General features: G+C 42.6%; 1 protein-coding gene across 2 annotated transcripts in view; it reads right to left on the minus strand.

Moving 5' to 3' along the window:
• LOXHD1 (lipoxygenase homology PLAT domains 1) overlaps positions 1 to 16,599 on the minus strand; it is a 219,353-nt gene that overhangs the window by 144,556 nt on the left and 58,198 nt on the right. For both annotated transcript variants that reach the window (XM_006144420.1, XM_006144419.1), the window contains exons 7-8: positions 3,042 to 3,165; positions 480 to 730 (exon numbers count right to left, since the gene is read on the minus strand). In XM_006144420.1, the coding sequence (XP_006144482.1) occupies positions 480 to 730; positions 3,042 to 3,165 (375 nt within the window). The remainder of the gene's footprint in view (positions 1 to 479; positions 731 to 3,041; positions 3,166 to 16,599) is intronic.

The following is a 16,599-nucleotide window of genomic DNA, read 5'->3' on the forward strand; positions in this document are numbered from 1 at the left end:
AAAATCATTGGAAATGTTCTTTCTCAAGCTGAGTGGTAGGCAAAGTTGAAGTTTGTTTTCCATCTTTCTTTATGGCTTATTTTTTATAGAGCATATTCTTTAAAGTTTAAGTAATCCATGATATAAACATGTTTCAAAATACTTGTTGATCAAGAGATGTATTATATAAACGGAGGTGATATAGTCTAGACTAGTCTATCACCAGGAATCAGAATAGTCTATAACCACCAACAGAACACCTCTGAATAGTCTACCCTATATCTGGCCCTTGGTGTATACAAAATAGCCTCCATTTCTGAACCTCAGGAAGACAAGATAGATGAACATGTTACCACCTAAAATGCCCAGTGAAAAGGATAGCCTTTATGTTCCATAACAGATCCAAAGGGAGTAGGAAGTAGGATTCAGGTGAGAGTTTGCACTTGCTTGGAGATTCAGGGGGTTAACTAAGGGAAGGCTCCCCTCAGAATATCCTTTACCTTTTCACAGTACCAGCCTCTGTTGACACCCACATTGCCGTGCCCAATGGAGACTCGACTCAGAGGGCTGAGGAGAACAGCCAGCTCAATGTGGAAGATGTCCGTGCGGCCACGGTCAAACACGCCGCCTTCCAGGAAGATTTTACCACTGTTCTTATTCCCTCTGGCTCCATACATGACCAAATAGATTTTGGACTTGGTCCCAGCACCTCGGATATCTCCAGTGAAAACAGTAACAATATATGTGATAGCTAGTGTAGAAATACCAGAGAGAAGGAGAAAGTTCAGTATGAGCTGTATTACAACACCCTTCCACCTTCTCCCCTACCTGGCCATGATGTCCCCTAATGCCCTCCTCTTCCACACTTCCCCATCCCTCCTTAAGTCCTCCTCCCCAGGAGGCATCTAACGTCCCTCTCAACTTCATCTTTCTCAGAGTTCGTGTGTCAGTGTGTCTGAGTTTGAGAATAAACTGCAAGTTTTATTACAGGAAACTGTCAGTGCTGATTACAGGAAACTAACAAAGATGAGGAACTGGAGTTGGCTAAGAATAGTACTTATTATTAATGTTAATTACTATGTGTATTATTAATAGCTGCCAGATGAATTCTGTTATGTCTAATCTAATTATAATAGTCAACTCCATTAATGGAGATTTATATTCAGGGCTATCTGATTCATTTAGCTTGCTCTTTTGCTGATAACTTAAAAACATTACTTTTAATAAAGGGCACCAATGTCCTCCTTCATTACTGATGCGGAGGAATGAAGGAGGATTGAAGGAAAGAGGGGACACGGTAGGTTGGTCCATTGGGGTTTGGGACAGTCTGGAGGCAATATGAGAACATGGGATGCTAGAGCGGAGTCAGCAAGGGGAAATAAATTCTGAGATTGGGCAGAGGAAGAGAAAACACCAAAGGCAGTTGAACAGGAAATTCTGCCAAGGGGCGGCCTGGATTCTTTCATTCTGTCTTGGAGTCTAACGTGATTGGCACTTTAAGTCTTGTTAATTCTCCCCAGCCACCCCTTACTGTGTCCCCTCTCACACCCCCAACCTGTGACCCTAGAGAATAAAAACGTGAAAAGACTATCACGTTTCATTGGAAGGTACTATATGCAACTATTGGGTCGTCGGGAAGGTCATGATGCATTTTTGCATAGAAAAACAGAAAAATACATCATTAATTTCTTGATGACCTAATACATGGATGAGTATTGATTCATACATTTATACCTTCTTTTATTCAATAAATATTTATTGAGTGCTTACTAGATGCCAGGCCCTTAGGAGTATATGAAGATAAAAAAAAAAAAATGGCCACTGCTTTTAAAAAAAAGTGGGTCTCAAGCTTCATTTTTCCAAGACACATCATCTGGTGGTATTCTTACTCCAGACACACAGCTGTGGCCAACAATTCCTGGCTGCAGTCATTTCTCCTCTTCCTCTACCACTGGGAGGTGAGTGATAGTAACATGGTAAATGGGATCATATTAGACCTATTCTTGATATGTTTTAAGTTAATACTTTGCAAACTTTCAATATAAATGATTCATTACACTTCATAATGATCAAGCCATTGTGATGAGGTTCCAAAGTGCTGGAGGAGGGCAGCATTTAGTCTCTTAAACAATAGCAACCATGGCCGGCCCAAGATGCATGGAGCAAAAGAAGGGAGAAATGGCTGAGTCCAGAAGATGTTGAGAAGGGCTCAGGGGAAGCGACTAGAAGCAAGAATTTGAGAAACAGAAAGAAGGAGTAGCATTACAGGCTGAGGGGAAAGCATGTTCCAAGGATAAAAGGAGAGAAAGAGTAAGGCAAACAGGGAGGTCAGCAGGAGGGGAGGGGAGAGAGGAAAGTCATGTGAATGAGCTGGGGAGTAGTAATGGAAGGCGTGAGGGTACAGTGAGAGAAAGGGTACTGGAAGATTCTGCTGAGAGGTTAAACTGGAGCCAACTTTTGGAACACTTCACATATTATACTACAAAACTTGGACTTTATCTTTATGCAATGGTCAGCCATGGAGGTTTTGAAAAAAAACATATTCTCAGATGCCTACAACATCAACATCAATTTTCTAGGACACCCATGCCAAGCTGGAAGTTATAGGTTTTCCATAGAAATCACACAGAGTAAGGTTTTAAGAAGCAGAACAAATACTGGATCTATCATTCACCAACCGAGAGACCTTGGACAGGTCTCTTAATTCCTATGTGCCTCAGTTTCCTTTCTGTAAAATTGGGACAACAGTTTCTGTATTATAGGGTAGTTGTAAGTATTAAAGGAGAAAAAGTGGGCCAGCTGCCTAGCACAGGGCCTGGCATATACAAAGCACTCGATATCAGGAAAAATTATTAAAAGTGTGAACTTTTTTTTACTTCACCCTGTGGATTAACATAATTGTGCCCTGGGCAATTAATGTCTCATTTTTAGGAGTAGGAAGAATGGTATTTGTGAACCCAGATGGCTTCTGCTTGATCCACTAGGCCCACAGGTATAAACACTGACCCTCAGGCAGAAAGTGAAATATTAGACAATTGAGCATCCCCTTTCTTCAGTTCTACCTGTGGCCTCAGCTCCACCCACTAGGATATCCCTTTGGATTTTGCCATCATCTTCATCTAAGGCTAGCCAGCGGTTAAGGGGGAAGTCATATTTTCTTTTGTTCCCAATATCTTCAATGGTGATCTAAAAAGGAAAAGAGAGAGAAAAAATATGATTAAGTGTCACTGAGGGTGCACCTAATGGATCCAATTCATCCAGTCACTGGAGTGTACTCTAAGAATATTCTCATCAGCTTAGAGGTCCAAGAAAAGTTTATCACAAGGACACACCTGTTGCCAGGAAAACCTGTCAATGTCCTATAGGATAACTGCTATTACCTCCTACTTAAATTATCAAGCCACGGCTTCCTCTACTGAAAGATCATTTCTTAACTAAAGCAAGAAACATGGCAGGATGTGCCCTGTGAGACAGGAATGGGAAGTCTGGACTTGGAAACAGCAATGAAATCATTACCTTCCTCCCCTGCTGAAGACTGGGATTCTGACCTTATTGGTGATAAGCCAAGTGCACACAAGGGGAATTGCAAGCCCCAAATCAGGCACAGAAAATTCTGGTGATGAGGTCAGAAAACTTCAGTCACTAACACTGATGCTTATAGAACTGGCTGTCTACAATCCTTCCTCTAGGGACTCTAACATGAACTGAGTTGGTGAAGCTGATGCCAGCAAGTCTTCTAGAGCATACCAGGAAGTTGAGTGTCCTTCTCAAAAGGCACCAGGAATACCCAACTGAAAACTTGCTATAAAACGAGCAGAGGATTATTCATCACTAGAACATGTTCTCCAGACATAACTGGAGACACCTGTCACCAGATGTCTCTGTCCACACAACGAGTTGGAAAGCAAGTCTACCAAGGTGTTCCCAAGGCTGCCCAACAGGTAAGAGCTCTTAAAAGACTCACTTTCTGGGACCAGTAGTTAGCATAATGGCTATGTCACTGGACTCCCATGTAGTCGACCGCGGTTCGCGTCCTGGACCCAGTGGCTTAAACTCAAGCCGGGCGCGTGTGCGTGCGTGCCCAAGATCCCGAGAGGAGAATAGAAGAGAAGGGATTGAGGCGTGACCTTCCCCCCTGGGGAGTAATTTCTCACTTTCTGTCTCTGTCTGTCTGGTGAGCGCATGCGCCCTATAGCAAAAACCTCTCCAAAAAAAAATTTTTTTTTAAAGACTCACTTTCTCAAAGATTGAAGTGTTTGCAACGTGGAAATGGGATCTACTGGGCTTCTTGAATGCATCTATCCTTGTTCTAATACTATATTCATCAGGGAACTTTCTCAGCTCCAAGTTAGCTTCCTGAGAATACCCCTTTCCATCAGGGAGGAGCCAGTGACTAGAGCCAATGACCAGAACCAGAAGCCAGTTGTCCCATCAAGTTTCTCTCCCCAGGTACATCAACATTCAAATTTTAGTTTATAAATCAGTCTCTTGTGAGTCAGCTCTTCAGAGCCTGCTGGTTCTATCAAGGGACCACTGTGGCACTGCCTAGAGAGAGTATTGCTATGGAAGTCCAACCTCTCAAAACTCATTTTCCTGTACATTGCTCTGTGTCTTTCATCTCCTGGAATTGACTGAGATAAGAGGGGAGGGCTTGGAACTCAAGGAGTCACTGACAAGGATCTGAATGGTTGCAGCCTGATTTCTAACTTCTCTTACTGTGACTGTCACAGTTAGGAAAGCAAGGTGATTACAGAAAGGACTTAGTATATCAGATAAACTGTCAGACCTACCAGGTACACAGATTCATCATCTCTGTCTTAAAGTGTTCACAGAATATCATGTTAGCCATGACTACAATGGCAAGAGTTGCTGCCCGCACAGTTCACAGGATTTCATCAATAGAGGGCCTAGTACTGGTCTGGCAGCCAGTGGAAGTTCCTGACTTGAAAAGATTGGCTACTTAGGGACCAGCAGTTCGCTTAATGGCTATGTCGCTGGACTCCCACGTAGTCGACCGCGGTTCGTGTCCCGCACCCGGTGGCTTAAAATCATGCCGGGCGCGTGTGCATGTGTCCCGGACCCAGTGACCTAAACTCATGCTGGGTGTGTGTGCATGCGTGCCCAAGATCCCGAGAAGAAAATGGAGAAGGGATTACGGCGTGGCCATCCCCCATGGGGGGTGATTTCTTGCTTTCTATCTCTCTGTCTCTCTCTGTCTGTCTGGTAAGCGCACACGCCCTATAGCAAAAACCTCTCCAAAAAAGAAGAGAAAAGATTGGCTACTCAAAAATAATAATAAATAATAAATAAATAAATAAATAAATAAAACCTGTGCGCCATTAAATATCTCTGCAGGACAAAACCAGATAATGCTACTGAACCACCAAAGGAAGAAGCATCATGTGAATGAATTTTCAAATGTTAACAACCAAGACTGTAAAAATTAGACCTTCTAAAACAATAAAAAACAAAGAAAGGACAAGAAAGAAGGTAATAGCTTAGATATTAGTGCAGAAAATACAGAAGTCCATGGACAGTTCTAGAGATTTTTCCAGAGGTGCACTGAATTATGTAAACAATTTTTAATGGCATCCCTTAGTTCTATAGTCTACAAGATGAGGCTGGAAAAAAAATTTAAAAAAAAACTGGCTCCTAGAAAGGAGAACATTTCCTAACGTATCTTAGTAAATGGTCATGGTGCCACAGTAAGAAGCAGGTAAGTGTGGACAGAGGGGCCCCATGCAAATAGTCAGTACAAAAGACTATATTGGAGAAGGGCACAGAGAAGTCCCTCCCAAAGGCAGGTTGGCCTCTGCTGATCTGGGTGCTCGCTGATCCATGACCCCTGTTGCTTAATGGGGCATTACTAGGGACCCCTTCCAAGAGAGGAGCAAGCAGCTTCCTCACTCCTGTTTACGAGTTGCTGAAGCAACTCTGGGTTTTCATGGAGCCCCTTTTAAGAATTCTAAGCTTCAGACCAACTGTGGTCTGCTGGTTAAGGGAGCTGGATTCAACATAACCAATCATGTGATTCAAATCCCAGCCCTAGTGGCTTGAAAAACATGTGTCAGGTATGTGTGTGTGTGTAGGGAGGGAGAGGGGGTTGGAGGGCGGCGCTCCAAATGCCAACAGGACAGAGAAATGAAGAAAGGAAAGTGGTGTGACTACATCTGATTAGGGGATGCATTCCTCCTTCTCTCCCTCTCTACCTCTGCCTTTCCATCTTTCTCTGGTGAGAGCCCAAGCCCTCTGACAAATTAAAAAAAAAAAAAAAATCCAGACATCTCAGGAAGGGTTTTTGCTGACAGAATGACGTGATGTTGTCCCCTGCAGACCACTGCGTCCTGGCTGCTGCTGTTATGATGGAGTCCATTGGAAAGCAAAAGGGGAAAGATAAAAGCCCCCTTCCCAATGAAGGAAAGAAGCAGATACCTAAAATGTGTGTGTGTGTGTATGTGTGTGTGTGTGTGTTGGGTGGGGGGAAGGGGAGGCACAGAAGCAATGGCCTAATAAACAGTAAGATCCTTTATCTCCAGGAGGAACAGCCTCCACCTACTGACACTCCACAGGCAAGGATGGCCTTCCCAGAGGCAGGAGGGAAACCAGGGATGATGAGTCCCTGGGAGGCAAATTTGTTGCCAGAGATGGAGCCTGCCACTGCTGGAGCCAGTTCTATTCCAAGGCAACAGGGACATGCCAGTGTCAAGTCACAGGGCAAGACTACTAAACATGAAAGCCCAGAAAGATGAAATAACCTCCTAAAAAGGAGAGTGGGGAGATGATGCAGTCAAGCACAGGTCATTTCTTCTTTGTGCCCAGATGGCTTGCAGACACACTAAAAGAGCCTGGGTCTCACGGCCTCTATTTCTTCCAGTGCAACATAAAAACATCCAAGTGAAACCATGGAGTTGGGCTTGGAGTCAGTAGGTTTTAGGTGGATATGGGGTACCAACTGTGGTTCACAGCAACTCTCCCTCCTCCATATTGGAATGACTTGCACCAGCTTTACATAACCTGATTTGCTCAGAGGCCCATTTTGTGCAGAGAAAGTGAACTGCACACACAATTTGGGGCACCCCAGGGTCTTCTTCCTCCCACTTGCCCACTAAGGTGCCTGAGAGCCAGACAACCTGAGCTATCCATAGAATGTGTCCCCTATGTATCCAGCTATGAAGGAAGAAAATGAACACACAAGTCTCTGTTTTCAAGGAGTTTTCTATCTTCCCTCTAAAGATATGTAATGTTGTCCTGTAAAAGTGACCTTTCATCCATGAGCAGCCATTGGCACATTCCAAGAACCGCTACTGATTGTGGGCTACCTTTTAAAGTTCTAAGAGCATGGGGTAAAGGGCAAATAAGTTTTGACTGAGGGGGAAAAAGGAGGAAGATTTCTGGAGCTTAGGAACAAACTGTAAAACAAATCTTGGTACCCAGGAGTTAGCAGGTAAGACCTGGGCTCATAGAAAAACAAGGGAAACTAAGACTCAGTAAAGAAAAATGGACTCTTCTCTTCCTCCCTGTCACAGGGATGCCCTCCCCTACATGATTTCTGTCTCACTTGTCATATTGAACTACTATGTCACATAATATTTGACATAGTATAAATATAAATAACTGTAAGTGACAGCATTTGGATGGTGACATCCCTCAGAGTCTCACTTTTATTTCCTCATTTTCTTCCTCTCCTGTGAGCCACCCGTATACTCACTTAGCTTTAGTCACCTCAGGGCTTGTACTCAACCTCAGTTCAATAAAGTCTTTGCTGCATTTCCGTGGTTAGTCCTATGAGGGTCCTACCCTCACCTGCCACTCCGACACTATTTCCTGCTTCTCAGTTCTTTGATTCCTGTGGCCCAACCTCCCCCACCTCCCCAGCTGCTCAATATCCTTACTCCTTCTTCCAGCATCCCTCGCCTCTCACTCCCTCTACCTAAAAGAGCCCCTCTTGGCAAAACCCCATCATCAATGAATCCTTCCCCCACAAACAAACAAATAAAAACCCTTCCTGGCATCCAGGCTGACACAGTGCAGTCCTAAAACATTCATTTCTACCCCATTCCAGACTCGAATCTCACTGTGACTTGTATTAAAGTCATAATAACGCTGTTTTCAGGTCTTCAAATTGGCAATCATGGTCTAACACTCTTCTACCTGTGGGACCCCCTAGGACAGAACAATTATTGACTGAAATCTGGACACTTCCTAAAACCTCAGTCGCAGTAAGTACAATTATTTGGGGGCTTGTCTTCTCTCTTATAAAAGTAGGATCATGTATATGTTAATAGCTGCAGTTGGTAAAACGGAGCCTAGAATGTAAGAGTCATTATGTGAATGTTTGTTAAAATGTTGATTGTTTTTTCTTTTTTTTCAGAAAGATTTTTGCTATAGGGTATGTTCACTGGCCAGAGAGACAGAGAGGCAGAAAGCAAGAAATTATCCCCCATGGGGGATGACCACACCGCAATCCCTTCTCCTCTATTCTCTTCTCGGGATCTTGGGCATGCACGCACATGCACCTGGCATGAATTTCAAGCTGTTGGATATGGAACTTAAACAGCAGTCAACTACATGGGAGTCCAGGGACATAACCACTATGCCATCTGCCAGTCCTGAAATGTTGACTATTAATCACTGACATGTGGATATGTTGTGCTTCTTGAGGTCCCTGAAATCAACTGCATGAACTTCTGTCTCTTCCTGTCAGAGCTAGTGGTGCATGTTACGGTGTGCAGTGGCCACCCACCAGATTCTGGGCTTTCTAGTGTATTCCCAGTGGGGGAAATCCCCTGGGAGTGCAGAGAACTGGGTGAGATATCAGCACTTCCGCTGAAAAGTGCTGGGGTTTAGGGCAAGTCTTGACTTTGCTCCATTATCCCTGAAGCAGATCGAAGAGGGATAAGTTCCCTGGAGGCTTAACATTCCATCTTGTGACTGTTGCTCTTTTGAAGCCAAATTAAGTGGTCATCAAACTAAACTGACCACCATTTGACTGGGTCTTAATAGTTTGAACTAACTAGATATGTAGACCTGAGCCACATGCAAAGCCTATGGGAGGGAAGGATGTCAGACCCCAGAAAAGGACGAACTGCAGTAGAGAGGGAGTGTACCAGTCACCCCAAAACCCATCAGCAAAGGCTAAAGAAGGGAGCAGGGAGCTTCTTTTGAAGCTTCTTTTCTTCTATATTGAATCTTAGATGTATACCACCAAGCTCTTAGATATTACCACAAAGGAGAGGCTGTCACATGAAATCCAAGGCAACCCCCTCTGACGACATTGAGGAATGGGTGCATTTACTGTGCAAATATCAATTCTGAACTTTTGGTCGATTGTACAGTCCCTTAAACTCGTGTCTCTGGGGAGCTAGATGCTCGCAAATCAGTCAGATGAATTGAAGGAGTGTAGCGAGGAGGTGTTGCATGGAAAAGCAGGAGGTCAGGCTGGGCTCTGCGTGGTCCAGTTGCAACACAGAGAGTTGACCTTCAGATTCCATGTTTCTGGCTTTGAGCTTCTGATCATCCTGAAACCCTCCTTTCTCCTTCTCAAAATGATTATTCCCTTAGGAAAATACTGCATAAATCCAGGTATGCTGAGCTTATGAAACTGTTTAATAATCTTATCCCCTGGAAGCATTTTGGCTTGGCTTAAGGTAAAGGAATAGGCTATAAGCATTGTTCAAACACAAGTGAATCCTTAAGAATGACTCCCACTCTGGGGTTGGGGGAACAGCTTGGAGAACTGGCTAACAGGCCCTGAAATTTCCCTAATACATATTATTGGCCCCAAAGAGAATAACCAGTATCTCATTGAGTAGCCTCCTTGGGCTTTTGGTTTAAAATATTGTCTGACTATCAAATAAGAAGAGGAAAAGAAAGGAAGGAAGGAGAAAAGGTAGGAGAGAGGGAGGAAAGAAAAGAGGGAAGACAGAAACACTAGCAAAAACTCAAATTGTTGGAATATTTAGGTCCAGAATCAGGAACCATTTCTATTAACCATAAAGTGGCCAGACTGAATTAAGGAAGGTTCCCCATGGTCAATCCTGCCTTCCCATAGTAAAACAGAGTTGTTCGAATAAGGGAGAGAGGCCTCCTGTACTGACAGGCCCTAACCCAGAATCGTAGGGTTTTTGGCACTTAAATCTGGCAGGCAGAATCTGATGCTTTTTCAAATGACCAGAGCATAGCAACATGGGTGTGTACATAGCAATTAAAATCCCATTGTCGGGGCCAGCAGACGGTGTAGCCGTTAGGTCACTGGACTCCCACATGGTTCACTGCAGTTCAAGCCCTGAACCTGGTGGCTTAAAACTCACACTGAGTGCACGTGCATGGCCACAATCCCCAGAGGAGAATGGAGGAGAAGGGATTGTGGCATGGCCATCCCCCTGGGGAGTGATTTCTCACTTTCCCTCTCACTTTCCCTCTCACTGTCTCTGTCTCTCTATTTGGTGAGTGCACATGCTGTAAGGCAAAAGCCCCTAACCACCCCCCCCACAAAAAAATGCCATTGGTGATGCAGGACCAGAGACAAAAGGGCCCCAGAGAAGGTTATGGTGATTCTGGTATTTCTTGCACCCAGTGCATTTTGGTGGCTTCTTATGTGAATATAAATTATGCACATTTGAAACCACTTTACAAAGAAAAAATGTTTAATAAGGTCTCATTTCATGCACAAAATTTCAATTAGTGCAAAACTCTCAAAATGAAAAAAAAAGATGGAATTATAGCCAGCAGACTGAATTATATATGCTGTATTGTGTTGTTTCCACTCGAGTTTTTAAAAAGAAATACCCACCAACCTGTCAGTGCAATGCGCCCAACGCATTCACTGTAGGTGAAATGTTGCTAGTCATGGGAACTTCTGTGATTTAGGAGTGCATATGCTGTTACATATTGTAACACTCACCGTTATAATTTATAATATTTTCATGGCCTATAAAATCTAACTGTAATGATGCTGAAAAAATGTGTTCCAAAATCAATCATTTTAGAACAGCAGTGAGATGATAAAATGCTACTAAGGCCAAGCAAACACCTGGCAGCTTTGCAAAAATATTGGCGACCATACTGTAAAAACCAAAAAGCATTAGAACAGAATTACACCTTAACAGTTGCTGACATACATGCTCAAAATGTACCACCTTCTGCTTTCCATCATTCCCACAGAAAATTCTGTCTCAAATTAAATGAAGTTCACATTATTAATATCTAGATTTTTAGGAACGCATTCTTTGCATAAAATACAACCAACCTGTATCAAAGACCCAGGCAACAGGAATAAGAGAAGAAATGATCCAATCAGTAGGACGTACTAGGACAGTGCCATCTAGGATCAAAGAATTGAACTAAAAGCTCCCACTCAGCCCTGGATATGAGAAGGAAATTCAGTAATTATTCACCTGGAGCCAGGGATAATAATAATAATAATAATAATAATGGCGAGGAGGAGTTTGAACGACTGTTTCCTGTATACCAGGAACATCCTGACTGGTGTCGGACACCAACTCGGGACAGGCACTAATTCATTTGAGGTTAGGTAAAGAGAAAACACAAATTTAAGGCCTTGTGAAAAACTACTTCTAAACTAAAGGAAGAGAATATTCCTCTGATTCAAAGAAGAATAGGACTCTGAAAATGATACACAGAGACACAAAAGAAAGTCGGAACCAGTATGCTTAATAGAATATGAGATTTAGTTTTTGGTTTTTTTTTGAGAGATTTTCACTGTAGGGCGCGTGCACTCGCCAGACAGACAGAGAGAGACATAGAGACAGAAAGCGAGAAATCACCCCCCAGGGGGGATGGTCACGCCGCAATCCCTTCTCCTCCATTCTCCTCTCGGGATCTTGGGCATGCACGCACACGCGCCCAGCATGAGCTTTTTTAAGCCACCGGGTCTGGGACACGAACCGCGGTCGACTACGTGGGAGTCCAGCGACATAGCCATTACGCTAACTGCTGGTTCCCGAGATTTAGTTTTTATAAAAAGAGAGTAAACATCTTTAAGGCTATAAGGGGCTACAATGAAAAGGCAGTAAAATAATATTAAAAGGTAACTAAATAAGGGCAGCAGGTGGAGTGGTGGTTAAGGCACTGGACCTCCACATGGTTAACTGCATTTCAAGTCTCAGACATGGTGGATGACTTTCTCACTTTCTCTCCCTTTGTCTCTCTGGTGAGCACATGTGCCCTATAGCAAAGAATTTTAAAAATGATAATAAATAGGAACCAGCAGATGGCATAATAACTATGTTGCTAGACTCCCACATAGTTGATTGTGGTTCGAGTCTTAGACCCAGTGGCTTAAAACTCACACTAGGCGTGTGTGCGTGCATGCCCAAAATCCTGAGAGGAGAATGGAGGAGAAGGGATTGCGGTGTGGCCATCCCTCCTGGGGGGTGACTTCTCACTTTCTGTCTGTCTGTCTCTTGGTGAGCACATGTACCCTATAGAAAAAAAAAAACTCTTGGAAAAAATAATAAATTCATAAATAAAATTAAATTAAATAATTTTTTAAGATAAGTTAATTAAATAAGGAAAGATATTGAGAAAAACTAACTATAAAGCAGTGAGTACATCAACATTCTTACAATTCTGCATGCTACCCACTACTGAGAGTTATTACAAAAAGTAACATAGATGTGTGCATAAAGATAAGCTACAAGAGTATTTGTCACATGGCCCAGCCACAGTGGCACAGGTGGCAGAGTGCCTCTGCACAATATGGGAAGGCCCAGGGCTTAGCTATTCCAGGTGGATCTAAACACACTGGGCACGCCTGTGAGCCTCGCTCGCTAGGGGTCTGGGGAGAGACTGTGAAGTGACAAGACCCGTTTGGGAATTGCTCTCTGCCTCTTTCTCTGTCCCTCCTCTCTCTTGCTATCTACCATTCTTTCTCTCTTTCATGAACAAAATAGACTTTAAAAAACATCATAGCACTATTCAAATATAAAGGTGTAATATATAGTGTAATACATATTTACATAGTATACAATAGCATATAGTAGTATATTTATATAGTACAATAATTTTGAGGAAAAAATTGAAATATTTGAAAAAGGAGAGTAGTTTAATAAGGCACGGTAGATATGTGCAATGAAATACCATTGTAGTCATGAAAATCACGTTGTGAAATATGCATGTCATTCTACTTAAAGAACATGGGAAAATATGCATGTTAGATTTGAAAGTGAAAACAAAGCAGTTTATAAAACATGTTCATTATGACCTCACTTTTTTTTTTTTTCCTTAGAGAGATTTTTGCTATAGGGTGCATGCACTCACTGGAGAGACAGGGAGAGACAGAGACAGAAAGCAAGAAATCACACCCCACAGGGAATGGCCACACTGCAGTCTCTTCCCCTCTCTTCTCCTCTCCGGATCTTGGTCATGAGTGCACACACACACACACCTGGCATGAGTTTTTTTGTTGTTTTTTTTTCTTTTTTTTTTTTTTGGAGAGGTTTTCGCTATAGGGCGCATGCGCTTGCCGGACAGAGAGAGACATAGAGACAGAAAGTGAGAAATCACCCCCCGGGGGGATGGTCACACCACAATCCCTTCTCCTCCATTCTCCTCTCGGGATCTTGGGCACACAGGCACATGCACCCGGCATGAGTTTTAAGTCACCGGATCCGGGACGCGAACCTTGGTCAACTATGTGGGAGTCCAGCAACATAGCCATTACGCTAACTGCTGGTTCCCACACCTGGCATGAGTTTTAAGCCACAAGGTCTGGACCTCAAACTGCAGTCAACTATGTGGGAGTCCAGTGACATTACCATTATGCCATCGCTGGTCCCATGACCTCACTTTTAAAATTAAATTAATTAATAGAAAAATGATAGAAAGATATTCATGAAAATATTAACTGGGAGAAATTATGGATAGTTTATATTATCTTAATTTTTGGTTTATTTGTATTCTCTAAACTTTTTTATTTTTATAGTATGTACTGCTACACAAATGTGTATTATTTTTGTAAGAAGAAAAAAATAATTAAAGGAAACATTCAGAGACCGGCTGGTCGTGTGATAGTTAAGGCGCCTGGATCCCACATGGCTGACTAAGCAGTTCCGGTCTTGTACCTGGTTTGAAAAACACTTCAGGCATATGTGCATGTGTATGCAAAATTCCCTAAAGGAGAAATGGAGAAGGGATGTGGCATGGCCATCATGCATAGGGGAGGAGGTGCTCTCCTACACTCTCTCTGTCTCTCTCCAGCAAACATACATGCCCTCTGGCAAAATAAAGAAAGAAAGAATAAAGAAATAAAAACAAACATTCAGAATTGAAATGCATCTTGGTGGGAAAAAAATAATGAAACTCACAGTATGAAAAAGCAAATCAATGATGTGATGGGGGAATATGACAAGTTCTCATGGAACACAAAAAAAAATAGAGAAAAATAAAGAAAGCTGAGAATTTGGAAAAATAGAGAATGGAGATGCAATAACTGGATAAATGGTATTCAGAGGAAACGAGTGAGACAAAGTCCACCCCCCCCCAAAAAAAATACTACTACATAGTAGAAAGTCTCTTTTCTAAGCTACAAATAATTAATTATAAGTAAATAAATATTCTACTCACCAGATAGAAAAGACTCATGTTCTAGAGAAATTAAAAATAGAAGAAGGGAGGAGAGAAAAGGGGGAAGGAAGGAAAGATGAACTAACACAGGACCCACTCCTACACACTGTCCAGCTAGACTTCTGCTTGGTCTCAATATCAAATTTCAGAAGGCAATAGAACAAAACCTACAAAGTTCAAGGGGGAAGAATCATTTTAACCCATAACTTTCATATTTTGCCAAGCTGCCCTTTGAATGTAAAGGTGATTAATAGACTTGTGAACCTCCCTCCTTCATGAACTTCCTGAGAGCACAACAGGTGAGTGGGCCCATGTGGACAAAAAGGAACTGGGCTTAAGCTGGCACAAGTGCAACGATCATTCACACTTTGCAGCTCCTTCCACTAAACCTTGTGTTCTCTTTTCCAGGATGAAGACACTGGGCTTCAAGGTACCTGCTCTGTGTCTCACCCCAGCTGACATCAACAAATGCACCTGCTTCCTCTCCCTCTTCTACCCAGTTGAACAGAAACTCACCCTGAAGACACACCTGTGCCAGTGTACTGGCTATCTGGATTCCAAACTCCTGCCCCATTTCTTCTCCAATCCGAGCAACAATTCCACTTGGTCTGATATCCTGTTCAGCAACCAGGCTAACTGCTCTTGGAACTGGGCAAGTCCCCTTCTTTGCAAAGGAACTTTGGCCATTCCTTGCTGCATTGATTCATGCCCAATCCCATACAAAGAGTTAGGGACATGTCCTCAGGGAACTTTAAAGCTAGTTGTAGAAAGAAGAGTGGCAGACATTCTAGTATGGTCACTCAACACCTTTCCCAATCACTTTCTTCTCATCTACTGCTATAAGAGCAGAAGCTAACCACTTGATTTCCCAGTTTCCATTGTCATGTGGGTGGTCACATGACACATTCCTGGCCAATGCAAGGTAGGCAGAACTTCCAAGAAGGGTTCTGCTTCTTTCAAAACAAGACAAGTCTTGCCAGAAGGAAAAAAACAAGTCTTTAGTCCTTTGTCTTCCCCTCTTTTCCTATCTGGAACACAGAAAAGATGTCTAGAGATTTAGTAGCCAACGTGTGATCATGAGGCAATGAATTGGGAGAATGAAAGCCGCAATGTGAGAATGGTGGCAGGGCAAAAGAGCAGATGTCTCAGAAAGCAGCTGCACCAGCCTTGAATTGACCATATCAGGATTTCCTATGAGATAAATAAGCTTCTAATTGTTGAAAAGTACACTTCCATTTTCTAACACTGGTAGTCAAGTACTTTCCTAACTGATACAAAAAGATAAAGTTAAGCAAAAACAAAACCTTGACTATCAGACAGTCTCATTCTTTATTGGCAAATTGTTATAAATCTAAGAGCTTTTCATTTAAACAATAGACCTTTTGCAAAGGTTTTTCTAAAATATATAATATATTAACCTTTTACTATCATGTAGTGATGAGCTCAAATACATTGTTATCTTTAAGAATTATCTATTTATCTTATTTGTATGTATGTATTTATTTTAATTTGACCAGAGAGAGACAGAGAGAGCAAAAGAGAAAGTGATAAAGCAAGCTGCCAGATCAGGGACTCACATTGTGGTAGGCCATGTTGGAGTTCAGCACCTTAACCACTAGGTTACCTGCTGACCCCTATTGCTGTCTTAATAACTGAGGAAAATCCATGCAAATGATTGGAAGCACGTTTTTAAATAATCTCAGGCTTTTTAAAATTTTTAATTTCGATTTTTAAATTTGACCTGGCTAGGTGAATTGCAAGGGAGCTGATATCCAAAAATTGGAGGTACAAAACAATGGTCCAAGATAAGTCAGAGGGAAGTACAGGATTCAGGTCAAATGAATGCCATCTGAAGGCATCATGGGAGGGAGAAGTTCTGATAGGTGAGTCAGGGAAAGCTTCTTGCAGAGCCTTGAACAGCGATTAGGACCAGACTAGGCCAGATGAGAGAACTGGGCTTTCCAGGAAGGTGATTACGTGGGGGAAGTCTTGGAGGCCATGAGGAGGGCAGCTTATTGGTCTGTAGGCTTAAGG

The sequence above is a fragment of the Tupaia chinensis genome, unplaced genomic scaffold, assembly GCF_000334495.1.
Source record: "Tupaia chinensis unplaced genomic scaffold, TupChi_1.0 Scaffold000119_2, whole genome shotgun sequence".
In the NCBI taxonomy this organism is placed as follows: Eukaryota; Metazoa; Chordata; class Mammalia; order Scandentia; family Tupaiidae; genus Tupaia; species Tupaia belangeri.